The sequence below is a fragment of the Triticum urartu genome, chromosome 7 (assembly GCF_003073215.2).
Source record: "Triticum urartu cultivar G1812 chromosome 7, Tu2.1, whole genome shotgun sequence".
Lineage (NCBI taxonomy): Eukaryota > Viridiplantae > Streptophyta > Magnoliopsida > Poales > Poaceae > Triticum > Triticum urartu.
In genome coordinates, this window is record NC_053028.1 from 478,822,966 (window position 1) to 478,843,360 (window position 20,395).

Below are 20,395 nucleotides of genomic sequence, written 5' to 3' on the forward strand. Positions count from 1 at the left end.
AAGAGGGCGACTTTGGGTAGGGGAAAGGGAACAAGGCGGCTATGCACGGGCGTTCGAGAGGGCCTCGTTCGCCTGATGAGATTTCTTTGCTATGATTTACACATTAATTTTCTTAAAATTGGTTATTTATTTCCTAATTAAGGTGATTGAGCGATTTTTCTTAAAATCAATTATTTATTTTTTAATTAATGTGATTGAGCGATTTAAGGTAATGTTGATTAATTTAGATTTGATCTTTAGAGATTGATCGTGATTGATTCTACATTACTAAATAATCTGCGCCAGCATGGAAAATTCTGATATGTTCAGATTTCTTTCATTGTGTGAGAGGGTGACGCGAAAATAAACCGATGAAGTGGGGGAGGGGATGAAAAAAAATCTACGAAAAAAACGTATAAAAAATCAGCAAAAGTGAGGTGGGACAAAAAAACCCAGAACGGAGACTACCAACTACTCCATTAGGAGTACAGATGATTGAGTGATTTAAGGTAATGTTAATTAATTTAGATTTGATCTTTAGAGATTGATCGTGATTGATTCTACATTACTAAATAATTTGCGCCAGTATGGAAAATTCTGATATGTTCAGATTTCTTTCATTGTGTGAGAGGGTGACGCGAAAATAAACTGGTGAAGTGGAGGTGGGGACGAAAAAAATCTACAAAAAAAATCAGCAAAAGTGGAAGGTGGGACGAAAAAACCCAGAACAGAGACTACCAACTGTTCAATTAGAAGTAGAGATTATTATTGAGCGATTTAAGATAATGTTAATTAATTTAGATTTGATCATTAGAGATTGATCGTGATTGATTTTACATTACTAAATAATTTACGCCAGCATAGAAAATTTTGATATGTTCAGATTTATTTTATTGTATGGGATGATGACGCGAAAATAAACCAATGAAGTGAGGGAGTAAACGATTCTTTTTACAAAAAACAACTTACGAAAACCAGCAAAAATGAGAGGTGGGACAAAAGACCCTAGAACGAAGACTACCAACTATTACATTAGGAATAGAGATACACGAACCTAACACCAAAAATAGGCCTACATTTTTTCTTATTTCAAACTGAAGAGCCGCTCAGCCCATTATAAGAGCACACTGGCCGAGTCTCTGATCCGTATTCTTAGCGACAACATTCCGTCTCATCCTCCCCAGCTCGGTTTTTGGGCCATTCTAAGCCACCATGCCTGCCTCCATCGCCTTCGGTCGGTTCGATGACTCCTTCAGCTTGGCCTCTTTCAAGGCCTACATCGCCGAGTTCATCTCCACCCTCATCTTCGTCTTCGCCGGCGTCGGCTCTGCCATCGCCTACTGTGAGTTCTGTTACAATTACGGCACATGCATGCTCTGCTCGTATGGCTAAAGTGGAAGACGACGAGTGCGTGCTAACGAAAAGTTAAAAAATTGCAGCCAAGGTGAGCGGCGGCGCGCCGCTTGACCCATCCGGGCTGATCGCCGTGGCGATCTGCCACGGGTTCGGGCTGTTCGTCGCGGTCGCCGTCGGCGCCAACATCTCCGGCGGCCATGTGAACCCTGCCGTCACCTTCGGCCTCGCCCTCGGCGGCCAGATCACCATCCTCACCGGCATCTTCTACTGGGTTGCCCAGCTCCTCGGCGCCATCGTCGGCGCCTTCCTCGTCCAGTTCTGCACCGGCGTGGTACGTATCCCCAGCCCATGTACATGTGTGCGCTTTCCGGCCGGTGGAGCACGAAAACGAACGACGCTGATACGGACTGTTTTCTTTCTCAGGCGACCCCTACACACGGGCTTTCCGGCGTGGGCGCCTTCGAGGGCGTCGTGATGGAGATCATCGTCACCTTCGGGCTCGTCTACACCGTGTACGCCACCGCCGCCGACCCCAAGAAGGGGTCCCTCGGCACCATCGCTCCCATCGCCATCGGCTTCATCGTCGGCGCCAACATCCTCGTCGCCGGCCCCTTCTCTGGCGGGTCCATGAACCCTGCACGCTCCTTCGGCCCCGCCGTTGCCAGCGGCGACTTCACCAACATCTGGATCTACTGGGCCGGCCCGCTCATCGGCGGTGGCCTCGCCGGCGTCGTCTACCGGTACCTGTACATGTGCGACGACCACACCGCCGTCGCCGGCAACGACTACTAAGCCAGCCATGGGAAGATCATTCGGTCTTTGGTTTCCATAATGTCTTCGGCAACATAAGAAGTGCGTACGTGGTGGTCACTCTCAGGATTGTCTGGATGATGTGAGGAACGTCATGTTGTTTGGTTCCGATCGAAAGCCCGCGAGGCTGTGGCACTTGGATGATGCATGTTTCTGTATCTGTACTGTGATGGATGTTGTGAAGTTGTTGGGATTTCAAGATTCTTCAGTTGAGTTTCCTTATGCGATTCAATAAGAACATCATTGTTTAGTGCATTCCCATGCCCACTGGCCAAACTTCTGTGGTGTACATGTGTCGTTTAACATACCTCCACTTTCGTTTCTATCAAATTTGTTTGGTACTCCTTTCGGTTCTTTTTATTCCGCATATAAGATTTGTCTAAAGTCAAACTTAGTAAAAATTTAACCAGCTTTATAGAAATAAATATCAACATCCAGTATACGAAACCAACATCATTAGATGCGCCATGAAGTTAAATTTCATATTGTATAACTTTAGTATCGTTGATGTTGATGTTTTTTCAAACAAATATGGTTAGACTTTACAAACTTTGACTTCTAACAAAACATAGTAAAAACGAGCGGAGGGAGTATTTGGTAGGTGATTCATGACTGAGGGCATCGTGGATTGTACCTACGTATGAGGTAGAAGTCGGTAGAGCACAATACAACGGCACAAATCCGTGTGGGAGTTTGTGCATTACTTTGAGCTATATAGAATAGTCAGAACGATTGTGTGTTTAACAAAATAAAAAAATCAAAAAAAATTTACGCAATATGCAAACCGTCTAGATGGATCCATACTCGGTCATCATTATACGATGCATAAGCGGAGAGCTTATGGCTTTTGGGTGCAATCAATGAGGAACAGTAGCACGAGATACGCACTACAACCGGTTTAGATGGCGGTCTAGTAATAGGATACTTGTAGACATTTTGTCCTATTTGTGATGGTTGAGGCCATTTATTTTCTATCCTTTTTTTTACGGAGCTGCTCTGAGACTTTGATACTTGGTTCGTTTTAATAAATAAATAATTGTGTGTATCGCTCAATGTAGAGGCCGATGGTAATCCTCCTTTTCGGAGAAAATAAAACCCAGACCTCAATTTGATCCTTCTCTGTTTGTGTTATGTGTTACTGTATTTGTCATCACCCGTATATTAATTAGATTTACATCTCTTTTTTTACCACGTTACTGCATCTTGGATGTTTTTTTCATCATCTTTCATAATGAATTCTTCAGATGGATTAGAAATCAAAATAATTAGTTCATTCCTAGCTCTTCACAGTCATTCATCATCGAGATGAGAACAACTAGCGCAGTGCGGTGTCACATTATCCAGCAATACAATTGACGACACACAGTTTCAATAACACGAATCCGCACGGAGGAAGGGTGAATTCTTGGGTTTCAAGATAGAGAGGGAGATGACACACACGCCCGCGAGAGGAAAAGCGGTGGTTCTTCATTTCCCTGAATGAAGTCGAAGGCACCGAGAGAAAATAGTTGTTCCCCAGTGGGCCACCGACTGAATTGGCCTTGGATGTTCATGGGCTTTAGTCGAAGATCACCGGCCTGCACCACATTTCATATTTGTCGTGTGGTAAATGCACACCCCCGATAGATAGATGGGCCCGCCTATTGAGTGAGCGAGCCACTGGTTTTGGGAATTTTTAAAAGGTTCCTGACCGGTGTTGGGAACCTTATAGAAGGTTCCTGAACCAGTTTTATTCTTTCTTTCTTTTTTGAACTGGTATTTCAAGTTTTCTTTCGGTTTTTTGTTCATCATGTTTCTTTTTTATAAAAAGTATCATAAATTTCAAAAATATCTAATATATTCAAAAAATGGTTTGGAATTTGAAAACCCCGATAATTTTCAAAAAATTGCTCACGTTTTCAACACTATTTGGGGTTTGATTCATTTAAAGAATGTTTGCGTCTTCAGAAATAAAAACAATTTAAAAAATGTTCAGAATTTTCAAAATTCGTTGGTACTTTTTTCAAAATAAAATTGCATTTTCAAAAATTATTCATAATTTCAAAATATTTAATGTTTAAAAAAGGATTAGCATTTTCAAAATAGTCCACGCCGTCTATTTTTATTTTTTCGTGTTCTTTGGAAAGATAAAAAAATCAATTGCTACAGTAGACACCGAGAGCCGCTACTATGCTAATGGGCCGGCCTGCACTCCCGCTTGTTGATCTAAGCTTTGATCAGGCGGGCCCTTCATGTTAGTTGTTGTGGGATTCGTGACCCACTTCCTCCTCTAAGAATCCTATATTTCTATATCAAAAAGAGTAATCCCCATTACTTGTAATTTATCTCAGCATATGCGTGCTTACACATCATGAAAATTATTGTAGTAGTTAGATTTACTAGCTTGATCCACTAGCATCCGTCCGATCTACACATGATAATCCTCTATCATGCAACATACATTAGTGCATAAATGGGTTCTAAATCACATTGCATTTGATTGTGACATGCCCTACAACCCACTACATAATTTTTCTAACCATGCCAGATCGGCAAGTCATGCATGTAGGTTATAAGTAACATTTTTTTTGCATTATTACATATGCATGCAACACTCCCATGCCATATCATGAGTTCATTCATGCAGGTCATCGGTTAATTTTTTGTATTAAGTTTTATGCTCTCAAGGATACTGTATATGTGTTGGGCACAAGGAGCATACCCATGCAGCTGATCCTTCACTTTTTTTTAAAAAAAATAGACATGCTTTTAGCGGAATCTATTTTTTTCTCATGTATACATCATTTAGTTATATGTTCATAATTTTTTCAATATTTTAAAGTGTGATTCAATAATACTATCACACTTTATTTAAATTAGTTTTAGTTACTTATGTAGCACCTAATTATTTTGAATAGGATTATCGCATCAACGTGCGAGATATCATCTTGTTTGCTTGTTCCTGAGCGAACTATTGTGGGTAACCGTTGCTTCATGTGATGAAAAAATTCTATCAACAGAAAGTGGGTTTTGGCCCCACGCCGTATTCATCACAACCAAGAGCCTAGGCGATATGCACATTTTACCCCACACTTCATTAAGATAAATACTCTACTTTCATACATATTTGATCACCACTCCATCGTTTATACTTTGAGTTCGTATTAATTTGCAAATAATTATTGAAGCGGCCGTTGGAGTGGCATGCGCCCACCATTCGGCCTCCCCGATTCAATGACCTCCTTGCCACGATCGGCCTCACGAGCCAACGACCCCCATCTTGTGCTTGTCTCAGGGTGGCACACCCATGGCAGGGCAAGGAAGCCACCGACCCTCCTGGTTCTGACCATCACACGCCCTGCCGGCAGCCACCCAACAGTACAAAGGGATGACCCCACGACCCGTGTTTGCGCATCAAGGTTTGCCCGGGGTCTAGAGGGAAAGGAGAGATGACAAGGGAGGAGCCCCGCCCCCGCCCCCGCTCCCGCATACCTCGCCTGAAGCTTTGCCTGGCGGCGGTGAAGGGATGGAGAGAAGCCTGGGGCAAGGCTAGCAGAGCGATCGGGATCGCCTCTCGTATCGCCCTAGGAAGGCGATCATGGGGGCGAAGTGTTTTTTCCCCGTCGAGTTGTTTGTGTGTCCAACTGTAGACCATCTGTATAGCGCACTATGATACATTCTATATAGTCCACTTATATGTAGTAGTTTTTTTTGTTTTGAAGAAAAGTTTGAAACTCTCGGCATCTACACCATTATAGATTACATATAGTCTCATTCAAATTATGATACACACACGTAACCATTTTATCAATTATTAAGTAAAGTACATAACAAAGTCAACCACGGAGTACGACTGTACGAGGCGTGCAGATATATCTCATCACCTTTAGTCCTAATCATCGGGTCTAATGGACATCAAGTAGTAACAATTCTGTTGACGCGCTATTCTGCCATGTTGGATTTTATTTCTGCAACCACCGACACCAAATGTATACTCTGATCCTATAGGGAAATTGGGACCGTATGGTTCCCAACCACTCAAACGCCACACCCTTGGTTTAAAATCACTAATTCACAAAACAGTTTGGACTCTGGACCCAGAAGAAGGAAATCACTATCAGGAGCCCCAGCAGCCAGTGCGCCGGTGGTGCTAAACCGCCTGCAGCGCCGCCCTTCTGGACGGTGAAGGAGACGGGTGCTGGCGGTGACGTGCTCGGGTCGGAGCCGTTGAGTATGCCGATCCCGAGGTCGGAGCAGCCTGATCCCAGAGAACCTGCACGGTGGAAACACCAAACCGCCGGCGAGGCAGCGTTAGCCTAGTCAAGTAGTCATACTACCTCGGTCACGACAGGTTGCCGAGTCACTCACACTGGCGGTAGCAGGGGTAGGCGTCGTCGTCGAGGAGGTTCCTGAAGCCGTCGGGGCAGGCGCACCTGTGCGCGAACGCCGAGGACTCCACCTTCTGGCAGGTGCCGCCCCCGCAGTACTGCATCAAGCAGGCTGCGCCATTGGAAGGTACTAGGATTCAGTGACGAATGCTTGAATGAGTAAACTGTAAACAGAAACTCTTTTGCGATCATCTGAGGATGTGATTGATTACGGTCGTAGACTGAGAGGTTTGTCAGCGGTGGCGCTGCTGGCGGCGGCGGTGCCGGAGCCGGAGGAGACGACCCGTCCTGGCACGAGTAGTTGATGGTGCCTGCCCAGACAAATTACGGTGGTCGATTCTTATTGATCCGCCCATCATCAAGAAACCTGGCGGGCAGGGTGTACGTACAGTTTGGCATGACGCAGGGGAGGAAGGGGAAGTCCACGTCGCCGAGATGGTACCGGCGCCAGCCAGGATTGCAGCGGCACGCGAACCCGAACATGTAGTCGCCGGACTCGCCGCAGCTCCCCATGCCGCACTTCACCTTGCCGCACAGATTCCCAGCTGCACGGGCTCCTCGAGGCAGCTGCACTAGCAGCAGGGCGAGCAGGCACGCCAGCGCGAGGGCCGGCCTGTTGGTACGCCCCATTTCGCCGTCCCGGACCGGCCGGATCGAGCTGTACGTGCGTGTGATTTCTTCTTGTGCACGGATCGAGTTTGGTGTACGAGGACGACGAGGGAGACGAACTTATGTATGGAAGCTCATTTAACTAGTACTAGTAAGTCATAGCCGCCGGACGGGCCATTAATTTGGCATGCACTCGCGTGGAGGAACGGAAGCAGTCAGATTTGACGTGAGATTGATCGACGACCTCGGCCTGCCCAGGAAGGTCGCTGGTCCAGGCTCGTCATCTCTTCCAGAACATAGACTATTTGCAGGCCGGAACGGCGAGACCTGAGGTTATTTTCTTCAGTTGATCGAGAAGGGCTGAACTTTCCTTGATAGCGAGTGGACGCATCCGTTGGTCGAGAAGAGATGAACTTTCTTACTCTACTCTAATTTCATCGTGAATGGACGGCGCCTCGGTTCACTCTTAATGGTTGGTGCTGTGCACGCAGAAAGAGTAATGCTACACATACTAAAGGATACAGGCTTTTACACAAAGGTGAGTTTTGATTGAAGATTAAGGGGGAGAAGGGCTCATCCCCCATGAAAATTAGGGGGAAGAGGTTAGTTAGTCTGAAAAGATTCTAGTCAACGTGTAAGAGCATGTAAATCTTTGTATGTTTAGCATGATTGATGCAGAAATAATGCTCTTTAATCTACAAATTTGCAGATTCATTAAGATTTTTTTGAACACTTTCTCTTTTTTTGAACACACCAGTATACCTGTTTGGCCTGCATTCATGTACACTGGTTCGGGCTTGCTGAGTATCATGATTAGTTAAAAAAATACTAAGATAATGCACAATTTATTTTACCTTGTCTTGTACTTATACATGGGCCTACGAGGCTCAAATATTAAAAATCGATGCCATCAATCTCCCTCTATTCTTTCTGCATGGTGTCAGCCTAACCCTGATTCACAACCCTAGCCGCCATCGTCGCTTCCGCACCACGCCACCCCTGGGGCGGTCGATCTCCATGATCGTCACCGGGAGCTGCGCCGCCCGTACTTAGGGTTTATTCGCCGGTCGTCTTGACCGACTGCCCTAGAAAGTTTTTTTTCGGTCCTTGATCCTGATTTTTCTCTCACGCCAGTCATCTTGAACAATGCTTCTTTTTTTGTTTTTCCAATCAAGATAGGTCTGCGTCGCCCACCGCTGCCGTCGACCCTCAGGCAATTCTACTTCGGATTCGGGGTCGATTCCACCGGCCTCTTCTTCGACATGGCGGTCTAGCGCGATACGCAAAGGCCGTCATCCGCACGTCCATCTGCCGTCGCTCTAGCCCGTACGTCATCGCTATGATTGGATCGGGTTCCTCCGTGAACCTTCACCCCGCTCGGCTGCAGCAGGCTGCTGGGCCCTAGCGCCGGCACGCACGTGATGTGTCGGCTGGTTACGTTTGTGTTGCGCCGCTCCGTGCCCCACTCGGGCATGGGCCATGCGCACGCACCAGTAGTTCGCATGTCCGTTCAGGCGCCACCTCCGTGGCTCAGGTCTGTCGTCACCAAGCGGCGTCCTCAACCGCGCGCCCGATAGGATTGATCACCCGTCCTCCTGCAATCCGCCCCATCCACGCCACGCGACCGTCCTGGCCAGTCGCTTGCGCGCACCTCCGTGGGTCCTGTGAAGATCGTTCCCGAGTCCGCGCGCCCCTCCACCGATCGAGCAATGGGCTGCTATTGCATTGCTCCGTCGAGCGTAGCGCCGCCACCCTGCGGGTGCACGATCCGCACACTGATGTTGCGTCGTCCCTTCGGGCTGTAGCGTCGTGGTTCATGCTGCCGCCCCGAGGCTATCCCGCAGTTTCCTAATTCTTGTAGGCCTCTTAATGGGCCATCTTTTTTAACTAAACGGGCCACTCTTGGGTTGTGCCATGTGTCGACGTTTCATAGGAGCATATCTTCTGTTGGATGGGCAGCATCTGTCACAAGAGCTACCGTGTGGCTTCATTGGCGAATGAGAATCCGACACATGCAAAATCCTCATTCGCCAATGAAGCCACACGGTAGCTGTGTTAGGGTCTCATAAGTTGGATTGGGAATGGGTCTAGCACTCATATTTGGAACCAGAATTGGTTGCCAAGGGATGCGCTCATGAGACCATCATTATCTTTAGTGCTAGATCCGCCAACCTTTGTAACCAAACTTATCAATCCACTCACCGCAAGTTGGGACCAAATATTGGTGTAACCAGATTTTCTTGCCTCGGATGCTAAGGTCATATTCAACATTCCTATCTGCACATGTGTACAACAAAATTTCTGATCGTGGAAATTTGAGCGTAATGATAGGGATGGCAGTTTTGCCCATGGGTATGGGTGCATGTGGGTACCCCACCCGAAAAAAGTGGGCATGGGCAAGATTTTCCAAGATTTTGTGCCCACGGGTATGAAATATATGGGTAGAGTATGGGTATGAAATTGTGTCCATGGGTAACCCAATGGATACCCAGAAAAAACTATTGAATGGAAAACAACTCCTATGACATGTGGGTGAACGTCCAACTCATATGGTTTAACCCTGGATCCCGTACTCGATAAACCAGTCAGAGGTCATAGCCCCCCTAGTCACCAGCTCGCCACTCCTCCTACGACATATATGACTCCTCATATGATGAAATATTGACTCATCAACATCACACTCTTGTCCAACTCCCGAACCAGTGACCCCCAGCTCTCACCGCCGCTTCCCACTGCACTGGGCTTCCACCAACCACTGCTCGCACTCCCTTGTCATCTCTAAGAAGCCACCCATCGTAGGAGGTCGCTTAGGTGCTAGAATGGTCACCCACGACCGCATGAATATTAGACCCATTTCTTGAATGTTTTAATTGTAAATGTTATATTGCACCCATTGAATGCCGATTGGGTATAGGATACCCGATGGGTATGGGCATGGGTATCAATTTGTGCCCATGGGTATTGAAGTGGGTGGGTATAAAAAGTTTCTATGGGTATGGGTTTGGGAAAATGAGGGTTGTACCCACCCATACCCTACCCATTTCCATCTGGCTTCCAGTTAGGTCCGCATATCGCATGTTAGTGGTGACAAAATGGTGAAGAGAAACTTGGCTAGAAGACTGCCTTGGATCTTCAAATTTAGCCATCGAGCAATCTAGGTGGTGCAAACTATGGAAGGTTGAAGTGCCTGTAAAACTTTGGATGTTCTTATGGCGCCTTGCTCAAGTTTCTCTCCCATCTGAGGATGTCTGCCATCACAGATGGACGAGCGCAAGCAACTTCTGTTCGTTGTGTGGCGCTGTGGATTTATGGGCAATTCCCTGAGTGCACTGAAGGAAATATGCCCTAGAGGCAATAATAAAGTTATTATTTATTTCCTTATTATCATGATAAATGTTTATTATTCATGCTAGAATTGTATTAACCGGAAACATAATACATGTGTGAATACATAGACAAACAAAGTGTCACTAGTATGCCTCTACTTGACTAGCTCGTTAATCAAAGATGGTTATGTTTCCTGACCATGAACAATGAGTTGTTATTTGATTAACGAGGTCACATCATTAGTTGAATGATCTGATTGACATGACCCATTCCATTAGCTTAGCACCCGATCGTTTAGTATGTTGCTATTGCTTTCTTCATGACTTATACATGTTCCTATGACTATGAGATTATGCAACTCCCGTTTACCGGAGGAACACTTTGGGTGCTACCAAACGTCACAACGTAACTGGGTGATTATAAAGGAGCATTACAGGTGTCTCCTGTTGGGTTGGCGTATTTCGAGATTAGGATTTGTCACTCCGATTGTCGGAGAGGTATCTCTGGGCCCTCTCGGTAATACACATCACATAAGCCTTGCAAGCATTACAACTAATATGTTAGTTGTGAAATGATGTATTACGGAACGAGTAAAGAGACTTGCCGGTAACGAGATTGAACTAGGTATTGGATACCGACGATCGAATCTCGGGCAAGTAACATACCGATGACAAAGGGAACAACGTATGTTGTTATGCGGTCTGACCGATAAAGATCTTCGTAGAATATGTAGGAGCCAATATGGGCATCCAGGTCCCGCTATTGGTTATTGACCGGAGACATGTCTCGGTCATGTCTACATTGTTCTCGAACCCGTAGGGTCCGCACGCTTAAGGTTACGATGACAGTTACATTATGAGTTTATGCATTTTGATGTACCGAAGGTTGTTCGGAGTCCCAGATGTGATCACGGACATGACGAGGAGTCTCGAAATGGTCGAGACGTAAAGATTGATATATTGGAAGCCTATGTTTGGAAATCGGAAGTGTTCCGGGTGAAATCGGGATTTTACCGGGTTACCGGGAGGTTACCGGAACCCCCCGGGAGCCATATGGGCCTTCATGGGCCTTAGTGGAAAGGAGAAAGGGGCAGCCCTAGGTGGCTGCACCACTTCCCCCTCCCCTAGTCCTATTAGGACTAGGAGAAGGTGGCCGGCCCCCCTCTCCCTCTTTCCCCCCCTTGGGAATCCTAGTTGGAATAGGATTGGGGGGGAGTCCTACTCCCGGAAGGAGTAGGACTCCTCCTGCGCCCTCTCCCTTGGCCGGCGCCCCCCTCCCCCCTTGGCTCCTTTATATACTGAGGTAGAGGCACCCTAGAACACACAAGTTGATCCACGTGATCTATTCCTTAGCCGTGTGCGGTGCCCCCTGCCACCATATACCTTAATAATACTGTAGCAGAGTTTAGGCGAAGCCCTGCTGCTGTAGTTCATCAAGATCATCACCACGCCGTCGTGCTGACGAAACTCTGCCCCGACACTTTGCTGGATCGGAGTCCGGGGATCGTCATCGAGCTGAACGTGTGCTCGAACTCGGAGGTGCCGTAGTGTCGGTGCTTGATCGGTTGGATCGTGAAGACGTACAACTACTTCCTCTACGTCGTGTCATCGCTTCCGCAGTCGGTCTGCGTTGGGTACGTAGACAACACTCTCCCCCTCGTTGCTATGCATCACATGATATTGCGTGTGCGTAGGAAAATTTTGAAATTACTACGAAACCCAACAGTGGCATCCGAGCCTAGGTTATTTATGTTGATGTTATATGCACGAGTAGAACACAAGTGAGTTGTGGACGATACAAGTCATACTGCCTACCAGCATGTCATACTTTGGTTCGGCGGTATTGTTGGACGAGACGACCCGGACCAACCTTACGCGTACGCTTACGCGAGACCGGTTCCCTCGACGTGCTTTGCACAGAGATGGCTTGCGGGCGACTGTCTCTCCAACTTTAGTTGAACCAAGTATGGCTACGCCCGGTCCTTGCGAAGGTTAAAACGGAGTCTATTTGACAAACTATCGTTGTGGTTTTGATGCGTAGGTGAGATTGGTTCTTACTTAAGCCCATAGCAGCCACGTAAAACTTACAACAACAAAGTAGAGGACGTCTAACTTGTTTTTGCAGGGCATGTTGTGATGTGATATGGTCAAGGCATGATGCTGAATTTTATTGTATGAGATGATCATGTTTTGTAACCGAGTTATCGGCAACTGGCAGGAGCCATATGGTTGTCGCTTTATTGTATGCAATGCAATCGCGATGTAATGCTTTACTTTATTACTAAACGGTAGTGATAGTCGTGGAAGCATAAGATTGGCGAGACGACAACGATGCTACGATGGAGATCAAGGTGTCGCGCCGGTGACGATGGTGATCATGACGGTGCTTTGGAGATGGAGATCACAAGCACAAGATGATGATGGCCATATCATATCACTTATATTGATTGCATGTGATGTTTATCTTTTTATGCATCTTATCTTGCTTTGATTGATGGTAGCATTATAAGATGATCTCTCACTAAAATTATCAAGAAGTGTTCTCCCTGAGTATGCACCGTTGCCAAAGTTCGTCGTGCCCAGACACCACGTGATGACCGGGTGTGATAAGCTCTACGTCCATCTACAACGGGTGCAAGCCAGTTTTGCACACGCAGAATACTCAGGTTAAACTTGACGAGCCTAGCATATGCAGATATGGCCTCAGAACACGGAGACCGAAAGGTCGAGCGTGAATCATATAGTAGATATGATCAACATAAACGATGTTCACCATTGAAAACTACTCCATCTCACGTGATGATCGGTTATGGTTTAGTCGATTTGGATCACGTAATCACTTAGAAGATTAGAGGGATGTCTATCTAAGTGGGAGTTCTTAAGTAATATGATTAATTGAACTTAAATTTATCATGAACTTAGTACCTGATAGTATCTTGCTTGTTTATGTTGATTGTAGATAGATGGCTCGTGCTGTTGTTCCGTTGAATTTTAATGCGTTCCTTGAGAAAGCAAAGTTGAAAGATGATGGTAGCAATTACACGGACTGGGTCCGTAACTTGAGGATTATCCTCATTGCTGCACAGAAGAATTACGTCCTGGAAGCACCGCTGGGTGCCAGGCCTGCTGCTGGAGCAACACCAGATGTTATGAACGTCTGGCAGAGCAAAGCTGATGACTACTCGATAGTTCAGTGTGCCATGCTTTACGGCTTAGAATCGGGACTTCAACGATGTTTTGAACGTCATGGAGCATATGAGATGTTCCAGGAGTTGAAGTTAATATTTCAAGCAAATGCCCGAATTGAGAGATATGAAGTCTCCAATAAGTTCTATAGCTGCAATATGGAGGAGAACAGTTCTGTTAGTGAGCATATACTCAAAATGTCTGGGTATAATAATCACTTGATTCAATTGGGAGTTAATCTTCCGGATGATTGCGTCATTGACAGAATTCTCCAATCACTGCCACCAAGCTACAAGAGCTTCGTGATGAACTATAATATGCAAGGGATGAACAAGACTATTCCCGAGCTCTTCGCAATGCTGAAAGCTGCGGAGGTAGAAATCAAAAAGGAGCATCAAGTGTTGATGGTTAACAAAACCACTAGTTTCAAGAAAAAGGGCAAAGGGAAGAAAAAGGGGAACTTCAAGAAGAATGGCAAACAAGTTGCTGCTCAGGAGAAGAAACCCAAGTCTGGACCTAAGCCTGAAACTGAGTGCTTCTACTGCAAGCAGACTGGTCACTGGAAGCAGAACTGCCCCAAGTATTTGGCGGATAAGAAGGATGGCAAGGTGAACAAAGGTATATGTGATATACATGTTATTGATGTGTACCTTACTAGAGCTCGCAGTAGCACCTGGGTATTTGATACTGGTTCTGTTGCTAATATTTGCAACTCGAAACAGGGACTACGGAATAAGCGGGCACTGGCAAAGGACGAGGTGACGATGCGCGTGGGAAACGGTTCCAAAGTCGATGTGATCGCGGTCGGCACGCTACCTCTACATCTACCTTCGGGATTAATATTAGACCTAAATAATTGTTATTTGGTGCCAGCGTTGAGCATGAACATTATATCTGGATCTTGTTTAATGCGAGACGGTTATTCATTTAAATCAGAGAATAATGGTTGTTCTATTTATATGAGTAATATCTTTTATGGTCATGCACCCTTGAAGAGTGGTCTATTCTTATTGAATCTCGATAGTAGTTAATACACATATTCATAATGTTGAAGCCAAAAGATGCAGAGTTGATAATGAAAGTGCAACTTATTTGTGGCACTGTCGTTTAGGTCATATCGGTATAAAGCGCATGAAGAAACTCCATACTGATGGACTTTTGGAACCACTTGATTATGAATCACTTGGTACTTGCGAACCGTGCCTCATGGGCAAGATGACTAAAACACCGTTCTCCGGTACTATGGAGAGAGCAACAGATTTGTTGGAAATCATACATACCGATGTATGTGGTCCGATGAATATTGAGGCTCGTGGCGGATATCGTTATTTTCTCACCTTCACAGATGATTTAAGCAGATATGGGTATATCTACTTAATGAAACATAAGTCTGAAACATTTGAAAAGTTCAAAGAATTTCAGAGTGAAGTTGAAAATCATCGTAACAAGAAAATAAAGTTTCTACGATCTGATCGTGGAGGAGAATATTTGAGTTACGAGTTTGGTGTACATTTGAAAAACTGTGGAATAGTTTCGCAACTCACGCCACCCGGAACACCACAGCGTAATGGTGTGTCCGAACGTCGTAATCGTACTTTACTGGATATGGTGCGATCTATGATGTCTCTTACTGATTTACCGCTATCGTTTTGGGGTTATGCTCTAGAGACGGCCGCATTCACGTTAAATAGGGCACCATCAAAATCCGTTGAGACGACGCCTTATGAACTGTGGTTTGGCAAGAAACCAAAGTTGTCGTTTCTTAAAGTTTGGGGCTGCGATGCTTATGTGAAAAAGCTTCAACCTGATAAGCTCGAACCCAAATCGGAGAAATGTGTCTTCATAGGATACCCAAAGGAGACTGTTGGGTACACCTTCTATCACAGATCCGAAGGCAAGACATTCGTTGCTAAGAATGGATCCTTTCTAGAGAAGGAGTTTCTCTCGAAAGAAGTGAGTGGGAGGAAAGTAGAACTTGACGAGGTAACTGTACCTGCTCCCTTACTGGAAAGTAGTTCATCACAGAAAACTGTTTCAGTGACACCTACACCAGTTAGTGAGGAAGCCAATGATAATGATCATGAAACTTCAGATCAAGATACTACTGAACCTCGTAGATCAACCAGAGTAAGATCCGCACCAGAGTGGTACGGTAATCCTGTTCTGGAAGTCATGCTACTAGATCATGATGAACCTACGAACTATGAAGAAGCGATGGTGAGCCCAGATTCCGCAAAGTGGCTTGAAGCCATGAAATCTGAGATGGGATCCATGTATGAGAACAAAGTATGGACTTTGGTTGACTTGCCCGATGATCGGCAAGCAATTGAGAATAAATGGATCTTTAAGAAGAAGACTGACGCTGATGGTAATGTTACTGTCTACAAAGCTCGACTTGTCGCAAAAGGTTTTCGCAAGTTCAAGGGATTGACTACGATGAGACCTTCTCACCCGTAGCGATGCTTAAGTCTGTCCGAATCATGTTAGCAATTGCCGCATTTTATGATTATGAAATTTGGCAGATGGATGTCAAAAACTGCATTCCTGAATGGATTTCTGGAAGAAGAGTTGTATATGATGCAACCGGAAGGTTTTGTCGATCCAAAGGGAGCTAACAAAGTGTGCAAGCTCCAGCGATCCATTTATGGACTGGTGCAAGCCTCTCGGAGTTGGAATAAACGCTTTGATAGTGTGATCAAAGCATTTGGTTTTATACAGACTTTCGGAGAAGCCTGTATTTACAAGAAAGTGAGTGGGAGCTCTGTAGCATTTCTGATATTATATGTGGATGACATATTACTGATTGGAAATGATATAGAATTTCTGGATAGCATAAAGGGATACTTGAATAAGAGTTTTTCAATGAAAGACCTCGGTGAAGCTGCTTACATATTAGGCATAAAGATCTATAGAGATAGATCAAGACGCTTAATTGGACTTTCACAAAGCACATACCTTGACAAGATTTTGAAGAAGTTCAAAATGGATCAAGCAAAGAAAGGGTTCTTGCCTGTGTTACAAGGTGTGAAGTTGAGTCAGACTCAATGCCCGACCACTGCAGAAGATAGAGAGAAAATGAAAGATGTTCCCTATGCTTCAGCCATAGGCTCTATCATGTATGCAATGCTGTGTACCAGACCTGATGTGTGCCTTGCTATAAGTTTAGCAGGGAGGTACCAAAGTAATCCAGGAGTGGATCACTGGACAGCGGTCAAGAACATCCTGAAATACCTGAAAAGGACTAAGGATATGTTTCTCGTATATGGAGGTGACAAAGAGCTCACCGTAAAAGGTTACGTTGATGCAAGCTTTGACACTGATCCGGACGATTCTAAATCGCAAACCGGATACGTGTTTACATTAAACGGTGGAGCTGTCAGTTGGTGCAGTTCTAAACAAAGCGTCGTAGCGGGATCTACATGTGAAGCGGAGTACATAGCTGCTTCGGAAGCAGCGAACGAAGGAGTCTGGATGAAGGAGTTCATATCCGATCTAGGTGTCATACCTAATGCATCGGGTCCAATGAAAATCTTTTGTGACAATACTGGTGCAATTGCCTTGGCAAAGGAATCCAGATTTCACAAAAGGACCAAACACATCAAGAGACGCTTCAACTCCATCCGGGATCTAGTCCAGGTGGGAGACATAGAGATTTGCAAGATACATACGGATCTGAATGTTGCAGACCCGTTGACTAAGCCTCTTCCACGAGCAAAACATGATCAGCACCAAGGCTCCATGGGTGTTAGATTCATTACAGTGTAATCTAGATTATTGACTCTAGTGCAAGTGGGAGACTGAAGGAAATATGCCCTAGAGGCAATAATAAAGTTATTATTTATTTCCTTATAATCATGATAAATGTTTATTATTCATGCTAGAATTGTATTAACCGGAAACATAATACATGTGTGAATACATAGACAAACAAAGTGTCACTAGTATGCCTCTACTTGACTAGATCGTTAATCAAAGATGGTTATGTTTCCTGACCATGAACAATAAGTTGTTATTTGATTAACGAGGTCACATCATTAGTTGAATGATCTGATTGACATGACCCATTCCATTAGCTTAGCACCCGATCGTTTAGTATGTTGCTACTGCTTTCTTCATGACTTATACATGTTCCTATGACTATGAGATTATGCAACTCCCGTTTACCGGAGGAACACTTTGGGTACTACCAAACGTCACAACATAACTGGGTGATTATAAAGGAGTACTACAGGTGTCTCCAAAGGTAGATGTTGGGTTGGCATATTTCGAGATTAGGATTTGTCACTCCGATTGTCGGAGAGGTATCTCTGGGCCCTCTCGGTAATACACATCACATAAGCCTTGCAAGCATTACAACTAATATGTTAGTTGTGAGATGATGTATTACGGAACGAGTAAAGAGACTTGCCGGTAACGAGATTGAACTAGGTATTGGATACCGACGATCGAATCTCGGGCAAGTAACATACCGATGACAAAGGGAACAACGTATGTTGTTATGCGGTCTGACCGATAAAGATCTTCGTAGAATATGTAGGAGCCAATATGGGCATCCAGGTCCCGCTATTGGTTATTGACCGGAGACATGTCTCGGTCATGTCTACATTGTTCTCGAACCCGTAGGGTCCGCACGCTTAAGGTTACGATGACAGTTATATTATGAGTTTATGCATTTTGATGTACCGAAGGTTGTTCGGAGTCCCGGATGTGATCACGGACATGACGAGGAGTCTCGAAATGGTCGAGACGTAAAGATTGATATATTGGAAGCCTATGTTTGGATATCGGAAGTGTTCCGGGTGAAATCGGGATTTTACCGGGTTACCGGGAGGTTACCGGAACCCCCCGGGAGCCATATGGGCCTTCATGGGCCTTAGTGGAAAGGAGAAAGGGGCAGCCCTAGGTGGCTGCACCACTTCCCCCTCCCCTAGTCCTATTAGGACTAGGAGAAGGTGGCCGGCCCCCCTCTCCCTCTTTCCCCCCCTTGGGAATCCTAGTTGGAATAGGATTGGGGGGGAGTCCTACTCCCGGAAGGAGTAGGACTCCTCCTGCGCCCTCTCCCTTGGCCGGCGCCCCCCTCCCCCCTTGGCTCCTTTATATACTGAGGTAGAGGCACCCTAGAACACACAAGTTGATCCACGTGATCTATTCCTTAGCCGTGTGCGGTGCCCCCTGCCACCATATACCTTAATAATACTGTAGCAGAGTTTAGGCGAAGCCCTGCTGCTGTAGTTCATCAAGATCATCACCACGCCGTCGTGCTGACGAAACTCTGCCCCGACACTTTGCTGGATCGGAGTCCGGGGATCGTCATCGAGCTGAACATGTGCTTGAACTCGGAGGTGCCGTAGTTTCTGTGCTTGATCGGTTGGATCGTGAAGACGTACGACTACTTCCTCTACGTCGTGTCATCGCTTCCGCAGTCGGTCTGCGTTGGGTACGTAGACAACACTCTCCCCCTCGTTGCTATGCATCACATGATCTTGCGTGTGCGTAGGAAAATTTTGAAATTACTACGAAACCCAACATGCACCATGTTCCATTGCGTTTGGACTCTTGTTGATGGGGACCTGCTTGATCATATTATAGCTACAACTGAGCTGAATCCGGAGACATGACTGTTTGTTATCTTCAACTCATTATCGCCTAGTGGTGACATTATGGGTTATATGGACAGCAAGGAGAAAGGCAATTCATGATGACATTTTTCAAAGTCCTTTCCAAACTCATGAATTAGTGATTAGGTATATCAACTAGTTGGATGATTTGAACAATCTCAAAGCTCCTAGGACAACTAGTTCTACTGTCTCGCCTACTCCGGTTAGTATATGGAAGTTTCCTCCCTTGGATGTGGAAATATTAATGTGGCTGGTTGTGTTTCCAGCTCGGAATCTACTGGCATTGTCGTGGCCTTTTGTCGTGAACTTGTGATGACCAGGAAGCATACTTGGGTCCATTGGCAGAGTTTGAACCAAATCCATGGGGGCGGGTTGGGGAGGCAAACACAATTTTTTTTATGTTTTTAGTGAATAAATAGGCCTAATACTAAGGTATATAGTGTAAGTGCATCTAGTGCCACCCCTAGTTGATTTTGGAGTACTGACGACAAACTTGGTTGAGGGACTAATGTGTTTGTGAGATTCATAGGAGAACACAGGTAGAAGTCCCTATTGATTCGATTTACCCATCGAAGATGACCCCTAATAATGTATGAAGACATTGAAGACAAACTGGTACGCGTCGGTGCTATACAAACGGGTTTTAACCCCTTTTTGTGACGGCGTTCAGAACCGTCGCCAAGTAAGTGACGGTGATAGGGGGACTGTCGGTGTCAAAACCGGAGGATCTCGGGTAGGGGGTCCCGAACTGTGCGTCTAAGGCGGATGGTAACAGGAGGCAGGGGACACGATGTTTTACCCAGATTCGGGCCCTCTTGATGGAGGTAAAACCCTACGTCCTGCTTGATTTATTCTTGATGATATGAGTATTACAAGAGTTGATCTACCACGAGATCGGAGAGGCTAAACCCTAGAAGCTAGCCTATGGTATGATTGTATGTTGTCCTACGGACTAAAACCCTCCGGTTTATATAGACACTGGAGGGGGCTAGGGTTACACAAGGTCGGTTACAAAGGAGGAGATATACATATCCGTATTGCCTAGCTTGCCTTCCACGCCAAGTAGAGTCCCATCCGGACACGAGACGAAGTCTTCAATCTTGTATCTTCATAGTCCAACAGTCCGGCCAAAGGACATAGTCCG

At 45.6% G+C, this 20,395-nt stretch overlaps 2 protein-coding genes across 2 annotated transcripts; one reads left to right on the plus strand and one right to left on the minus strand.

Moving 5' to 3' along the window:
• The first annotated feature begins 1,099 nt into the window (after nucleotides 1-1,099).
• On the plus strand, nucleotides 1,100-2,400 carry LOC125521528 (probable aquaporin TIP2-2). Its single transcript, XM_048686581.1, has 3 exons — nucleotides 1,100-1,321; nucleotides 1,419-1,666; nucleotides 1,759-2,400. The coding sequence occupies exons 1-3, from the start codon at nucleotides 1,192-1,194 to the stop codon at nucleotides 2,125-2,127; spliced, it is 747 nt and encodes a 248-aa protein (XP_048542538.1). The 5' UTR covers nucleotides 1,100-1,191; the 3' UTR covers nucleotides 2,128-2,400.
• A 3,451-nt stretch (nucleotides 2,401-5,851) lies between these two features.
• Nucleotides 5,852-7,266, minus strand: LOC125521708 (neurogenic locus notch homolog protein 1-like). The gene is made up of 4 exons (XM_048686766.1): nucleotides 6,902-7,266; nucleotides 6,725-6,823; nucleotides 6,493-6,624; nucleotides 5,852-6,397 (listed from the first exon to the last, which is right to left on the minus strand). Exons 1-4 carry the CDS (start codon nucleotides 7,140-7,142, stop codon nucleotides 6,192-6,194), a joined length of 678 nt encoding a protein of 225 aa, XP_048542723.1. The 5' UTR covers nucleotides 7,143-7,266; the 3' UTR covers nucleotides 5,852-6,191.
• Between the last annotated feature and the right edge of the window lie 13,129 nt (nucleotides 7,267-20,395).